Consider the following 7,697-nt stretch of genomic DNA (forward strand, 5'->3'; position numbering starts at 1 on the left):
CTTTCTATCTGAAAGAGAAAGCAAAAACTTGGTGGATTCTTATCTCTCTGAACTTCTGATCATCAACTTGGAAGCATTACCGATATCCCTCATGGCTGGTATTCAAACAAATATTGCATGACAAATTTATTGATCTAGCTGTGCAAGAAGTGCACAAGCAGAAGATCAAAGAATATAAGATGGGAGACAAGACAGCCACCAACTACTTCAACAAGCTAGAGCAGCTTGCCAAGCTTGCTGGTATCCAGGATGACATAGCAAATGATGAGCATATGATTGAAGCCCTCAAGAGAGGCATCCCCTCCTTGTATATCACTATGATTTCTGCTATTGATGTCAAAGCATTGATGCCAGTCAGATATGATGAATAGAAGGAGAGAATCATTGAGATGTACAAGGAGCGACAAAGACAGAAAGCAGAATCATCAACCTTGCAAGATTATACCAAGAAGCCAACCCTGTTAACTCTGATCAAGCTGGAGACAACTGCCAGAAAATCATCAGGACTCTTGACAGCCTCCACCTATGAAAGTCAGAAGACTGAAACAGAGATGACCTACACAGGGGCCAGAAAGCCAATAGACATTGATCAGATGAAGAAAAAGAGTAAGTGCTTCAATTGTGGACAAAAAGGCCATATGATGAAGGACTGCCTGAAGAAGAAATGAACACATAAGGACATCTGGGTGCAGATCACTGACCTTCAGAAGGAAGAAGAAGAACTTGGCAAGGAGACCAAAGTGGAGGAGGTAAAAGATGGGGCCAACCAATAAGCGATTCCACTGGGTCAGCCAAGGACTCTTATGATGTGCAATTAACAGCCACTAGCTGGACTGATAAAGTTTCTGTAGTTAATCCTATGCCTGTTCTATCTATGCATTCGAATATACCCCAATCACCCACCTCACACACCAAAGAATCACCAACTAAGACAACTTAAGTGTCAATGAAGGGCTGAAGAGGGGCAGAGAGCCCCAAAGATGCATCATCATCAAAAGTTTGCCAAGCTAAAAATCCAAAACAGACTCAACTGCCTACAGGCTGAACAGAGGTAGAGAACCCCATCAGCTGGCTAAAGCCATTCAATATCGAATAGACTTGGTGGGCCATCAAGGACACAAGGAATGAAGAAGTGGCAAAGGCTATACTCAAGAATTGAGTACACAAGACCCAAGCTGAGAAGGTGATCAACAATATGATCACAGGAATATGAGAAGCAGAGTGATGTTGGGCCCTGGAATGACTTGACAAACTGCATGGACTGCAGAAGTTCATCTGACAATCCAGGACTTTGGGTCAGGACTTATTGACCAAAGCCCAAATCAAGACACTCATGTCTTGAAGCACTCACAAAGTCATTGCACTAGTCAATAGTAGGTGCACTGGGAGTTCCATTAACTGTGCTTTTGTCAACAAGCACAACCTTCTGACTTGAGCCACAGTGGCACCAATCCCAGTCTATAACACAGACAGAACAAAGAACTAAGCCAACTTGATCACCAAATTCATTGAGCTCAGACTCACCATTGGTGATCACTCTGAGTGAATTGACTTAGCTATTGCAGATCTTGGGGCCAAGGAAATCTTCCTTGGTCATGACTAGCTAATACATCATAACCTGCTAATCAGCTGAAAAACCAGATGGATCATATTTGCAAGATGCTGATGCCAGAAAATTCCATTCAAGTTATCTGATGAAGACCCAAAAGATCAGTGAGATGAGGAAATGGAGGATAGGGAGACCATCCTCACTATCAACCTCCAGCAAGAACTACACATCTGTGCTATTCACCATACTAACAACTTGGCTGCCAAGGCCAATGAATATAAGGAGGAGAAAACCTTCAAAGAAATGGTGTCCAAATAAGCATGCAATTTCAAAGACTTGTTCAAAAAGAAGAGTTTCAACAAGTTGCCAGAGCTAAAACTATGAGACCATGTGATTGAGCTGATCTCAAATGTCAATGCCAATTTGGACTGCAAAACCTATCCTCTTGGCAACAATGAGCAGCAGGAACTTGACAAGTTTCTGGATGAGAATCTATCCAGTGGATGAATCTGGCCATCAAAGTCTCCTATGGCATCACTATTCTTCTTTGTCAAAAAGAAGGATGGCAAGCTCTGACCAGTCCAAGACTATTGAAAGCTTAATGAAATGACAATCAAAAACTGATATCCTCTTCTATTGATCTTGGAGTTAATGGACAAGCTCTGAGGTGCTAGATATTACACCAAACTTGATGTTCAGTGAGGCTATAACAATGTCTGTATCAAAGAAGAGAATGAATGGAAGGCTGCATTCAGGACAAATCAAGAATTATTTGAGCCAATAGTCATGTTCTTTGGGCTCACCAATTCCCCAGCAATGTTTCAGTGGATGATGAACAATATATTCAAGGATCTCATCACCACAGGAAAGATTACCATTTACCTTGATGACATCCTGATCATGTCAAAAATGAAGAAGGAACACAGGAAGCTAGTGCAACAAGTACTGGCTCTGATAAGAAAGCACAAGCTGTTCCTCAAGGCAGAGAAGTGTGAGTTTGAGATACTCAAAACCAAGTACCTTGGAGTCATCATTAGCAAAGGAAGTATTAGGATGGACCCCATCAAGGTGGTGGGGGTAATGGAATAGCCAGTGCCAATCAAGAAAAAGGAACTACAGTCCTTCCTTGGATTTACAAACTTCTACTGATGTTTCATCTGAGATTACAGCAAGATTGTCTGACCCATAATGCAACTAACTGGCAATGCCTCCTGGACCTGAGGTTCCTTCCAACAAGCCACCTTCAATGACTTAAAAAGATGACTAGCTGAGGATGTTGTACTTGCCATTCTCACTCAGAAAGGAAGATTCCAAGTTGAGGCTGACTCCAGTAAAGAGGCCATCAGGGCTGTACTTTCACAAGAGCAGGATGAAAAGTGGCACCCTGTTGCATTCCTATCTAAGATGCTCATGATCACCAAACAAAACTACAAAATCTATGACAAGGAACTCCTTGCCATTATGCTTGCCCTCAAAGAATGGTGGCACTATCTAATTGGGGCCATGGAAGTTTTTGAGATCTGGACTGATCATCAAAACCTTTGGTATTTCCAACAACTGCAGAAGTTGAACTACTGACAAGCCAGATGTGTCACTGAGCTCAGTCAATACCAGTACACCCTCTATCACAAGGCAGGAGCAGCCAACAAAAAGGCCAATCTCCTTAGCTGACAGGTAGATTATGATAAGAGGGGGACTGACAATGAGAGAGTGACATTATTGAGGCCTGAACATTTCAGGGCTATAATAATGCTAACAGAGAAAGAAATCTATGAGTGCATCAAGAGTGTGACTCAGGACTATTGCAAATGAGACTAACAAGTGGCTCTATCTCTCAATCATAAATGGAGGATGACAAAAGATGAAGGATTAATCCACTATAATGAGTGAATCTATATTCCCTGGGACCAAGGTCTATATGGCAAAATCATTATCATCTGTCATGACCATGCAACTGCTGGTCACTCTGGCATTGCTAAAACCAAAGAACTCATACTATAAGAATACTGGTGGCCCAAAATAGGCAATGACATCACTGCATATGTTAAAGCATGTGAAGTTTGTCAAAGGGGCAAATCATCAACACAGACCTGGGCTGCACCACTCCATCTGAATGAGATTCTATCATCACCATGAATTCATATTTCTGTTGACATGATCACCAGACTCTCTGACTGCAATGGCTATAATGCCATAATCATCATAGTCAACCAGTTCTTGAAGGCTATTATTCTGATCATCTGCTCAATGGAATTGACCTCTGAGGGATGGGCAAAGATCTTGTATGATGAAGTCTATGCCAAATATGGGATGCCACAAGTGGTCATTTCAGACAGGGGACCTCAATTCATATCTAAATTCCTGAATGATCTCTATCACCTTCTAAACATCAAATATAATGCATCCACCATATATCACCCTCAGACCGACAGGCAGACAGAACATGCAAACCAGAAAGTGGAGAAGTATCTCCACTTATTCATTAACTATTGGCAAGATGACTGGATGGAATAGCTGACACTTGTGGCCTTTCAACATAACCACATCTATTCTGTAACAGGAAAAACACCATTCTTTATCAATCATGGGTGACACTCAAACATTATGCAGACTGAATAACACTGCACCTTAACTCTAGCCTTGACAGACTTTGCCATCACTATGGCAAAGATTCACTCTGAAACCAAAATGGCTCTCGAATAGGCCATGTTATCCATGACACAGCAATATGATAAACATTGCTGTACCACACACATGTATTCCATTGACAATAGGGTTTGGCTCGACACCACCAATCTTCATCTCCCATGTCCAAAATGCAAATTAGCTGACAAGTGCACTGGCCCTTTCCCAATAATCTCAAAGATCAGAACTAGCACCTATAAACTCCAACTACTCTCCACTTGAAAAATCCATGATGTCTTTAATGAGGCATTGTTAACACCATACATCATCTCAGTATTTTCTAACCAGAAACAACCTCTGCCTCTGCTCCCAGACCTTATTGACAATGAGAAACACTACAAAGTCAATCAGATTTTAAACTATAAACTATGAAAAATCAGGGCAAAAGAGGGTGGGATGATGACCACAGTTGACTATCTGATCAGTTGGAAGGGCTATGGGCCAGAATCTAACCAGTGGGTGAACAAGAAGCTAATGAATGCCAATGACACTATACATGACTATGAATTATCCCTAAATTAAGCCATCAGGATGATGGTCTTAAGGAGAGGGTAATGTTACAATTTTTCCATTCTTTTCCTGATTTAACCTCTATTTATGCTTAGTCAGAGTGCTAGAGTGAGCACTTAGGGCTGTGGGACAAGGCTTAGTCATCACAACTAGCCAAGTCCATCATTGTCTTTTGACATAACAATGTTGCCTGATGATGCACAATCAACCTTTTATATACAGTAGTGACACTCAAGAACAATGAGCACAACAGACAGAGAAACACACAATAAGTACATAGTATTATTAGCAGACCTTGTACAGTATTTAAGAGGCTTGCTCTTGCTGGTAATCCCCAGCTTCAAGCTAAATTTTTTTCTTTACCATCTACTCTCGAGTGACTTGTAATGCCTTGACTACACAACTCTATTGACACATCAGTGAACTCTGTCAGTCTAACCCAAAGTGTGAGGTTCTAAACAGTTTATTATATGTTGATAGTCATGTGGAATTTAGGCTTAACAATACCATCCTCCATCATCTCACCACTAGCATTAGTAATGTCTCTGACACTACATTCTCCTTCTTTTATCTTAACTACTGGATACTCTGAGTGGTTCAGTCCTCTATGCTGACTGGTTAGTTCAGCATGATAGTCAATGCATCTGGCTACAGAGTGGAGAAAGTTTGAGAAAGCAAGTGGTGAGACAGAAGATGTCACTCACAACAATGAAAATAGTGTCAAACCAACTGTTGACAGCTTTTTAGGACTATGAGCAAGATATCTTCTCATTGGTAGGTATTGGATAGACTCTAAGAGCAATCTGCAGTCTTTTCCATCTGTAGTAGGAATATGAGATAACACTTGTTGATGTCACTCTTGACAGATAGTAAGAGTCACCAGCAGTGAGTTCTGTTGTTGTGGTGGAAGAAAGGGATGATGGAAGGATGATGGTCTGCTATCACAGTCACAGCCTTCCTTGCTCTCTACATCCATGAATAATCTCTATCTCCAGTCTCTTAATGCTCTGTTCAGGTCTTGGTTTTGATTGAAACAGAATTGGACAGTGTACTATATATAGTTGACACTGTGACCTTTTATCCATGCTCAATCAAATATATCTATCAGGTGGAATCTGTGTGTAAGATGACTGAAGTTGCAAATTGATTTCACTTTTCCATGATTTCCAAGTATTGCATATACTCAATACAATTTTCAAATTCTTTTTTTCATACTTGCTTTTACTTATCTTTCTCTGCTAGGCTGGAATAGGACCACTAGATAATTATCTACTCAAGGCAGTTTCTATATTGTTGAGACATGCTGAGGATGATTTCCATTCATAGGAGATGACTTGGGACCAACAGGTCATTGTCTTAGATGGATATCTCTGATCTCATAGAGAATAACTCCTCCCTCAGAGATAACCTTGCAGCTTTGGACTGGCTTTTGTTAGATATACCTAGAACAAAATCAACTTGAGGAGCCATTTACATCCATTGCATTTCAGGATGCTCTCCTCACATTATTGTCTCCAATGAGCACTGAAGAGCACTACTTTTTACACTGTGTATCATACAATGACATGGACATCAAGCACAGCTCAAACTGAGTCATTAGCTGTGTTTGTCATGCTTGGCAGTCAGTATTGTATCAATGCCAAGTCTCTGGATGACCTTCTCTATTGAAGATGATCCTTTCACCAAAAACAGAGTGACACTTCTTCAGGAGTATCTGACATGTTCCAGCCAGTATTCACTCTGCATCACACTGCTCATCCTCATGTGATTGAGATACTGCTTTATCCACTGCACTGACCTTGACTTTATAACAAGGGTGCTTGGGAATGTTGGCCTGATACAGCCGGTAAGGTGGTTGGTTTGCCTTGGAAGGCCTGGAGCATAGAATGACAACATATCTATATTAAATTATATAGTATTAGTAGCAAATATTAACTCTTGTGGTAGGCTGTAATCAGGCTGGATGAGAGACATGATGGGTAAGTGATTGGCCCATTATTCCTTGTACAGGGACTGACTGTGATTAAGTTCCATCTGTCCTGTTTGGGTAGGAGTCCAGTGCCCAAGAATTGGGTGTGTGATGCCTGCCAAGTTCAGGTTGTAATGAAGCTGCCGGAAAGAGCCATATGGCTTAGTCATGAAATTGACGTCATTGTCTATCACGTGGTTGGGTGGGTACCCCTTCGATACTGAGAATAAAATTTCGACCCCATGTACAAAATTGAATTTGGCGAGCACTCTTGCTGAATAGCAAGCTTTATTTGGAGAGCGAACTGATGTTACTGTTACTGTTAGCGTTGGTACCAGCGCAAGGCCTCAATCATGGAGCGGCTGGGTCCAGTGGCTGATTATCCCGATTTAGTCATCACCGCCCTTCCAGTCGATACTCGTCCGGTAACCCGTCTTCACTTGATTGCAGCGTCAATGATTACTCGATCGCGTCCCATTCGACGTTTCGTTTCCTCGGGTCGGACTGGATGCTGGATGCTTAGTCTACGAAAGACCTGTTTCTCTGTGCTCAAATTCATCGAGGTGAGTTCACGCTGTGTCCTGTCCGATGAGAATTATCACGTAAGGCTGCGCCATAGACAACTTTCACAGTGATATCGGATCAAATGAGTCATCAGGACTATGGACAACTGTTCGAAGGAGGTGATAAAATAGGTCTAGATAATCAGAGAATCCTTTCTTCTCCCTCGTTCCATAGTATTGAGCTCCCATAAGTGAAGCCTTCGATGAATAACGCCTCGCCGCGCACTTTGAGGTTTTTCCAAATTATCGGGATCATGCCTTCTACCTGCCACAAGGTGAGAGCGAAAAGTGAGGCAAGTAGTCACGTATCACCGGCTACAGCTTTCACGAGCGAGTCGCGATGCGAATAAAAGGAACACGCACTCGAGTGGCGAGGGTGCCTGGGGATAAGCACCCTTTCAGAGTCTCAATAAGAACTAGC

General features: G+C 41.8%; 1 protein-coding gene across 1 annotated transcript; it reads left to right on the plus strand.

Annotated features, from left to right (window-relative positions):
* Positions 1–6,975: 6,975 nt before the first annotated feature.
* On the plus strand, positions 6,976–7,697 carry BT62DRAFT_622596 (uncharacterized protein). The gene is made up of 2 exons (XM_043181643.1): positions 6,976–7,276; positions 7,333–7,697. The coding sequence occupies exons 1-2, from the start codon at positions 7,067–7,069 to the stop codon at positions 7,465–7,467; spliced, it is 345 nt and encodes a 114-aa protein (XP_043043577.1). The 5' UTR covers positions 6,976–7,066; the 3' UTR covers positions 7,468–7,697.

The sequence above is a fragment of the Guyanagaster necrorhizus genome (genome assembly GCF_019112545.1).
Source record: "Guyanagaster necrorhizus MCA 3950 unplaced genomic scaffold BT62scaffold_5, whole genome shotgun sequence".
Lineage (NCBI taxonomy): Eukaryota > Fungi > Basidiomycota > Agaricomycetes > Agaricales > Physalacriaceae > Guyanagaster > Guyanagaster necrorhizus.

What these genes read in the sequence shown, in the direction of transcription:
- BT62DRAFT_622596 (XM_043181643.1), top strand. Translation starts at nt 7,067, where the DNA reads ATGGAGCGGCTGGGTCCAGTGGCTGATTATCCCGATTTAGTCATCACC. An exon ending in CTGTGCTCAAATTCATCGAG is followed by an intron (nt 7,277 to 7,332) that starts GTGAGTTCACGC and finishes GCTGCGCCATAG; the next exon opens with ACAACTTTCACAGTGATATC.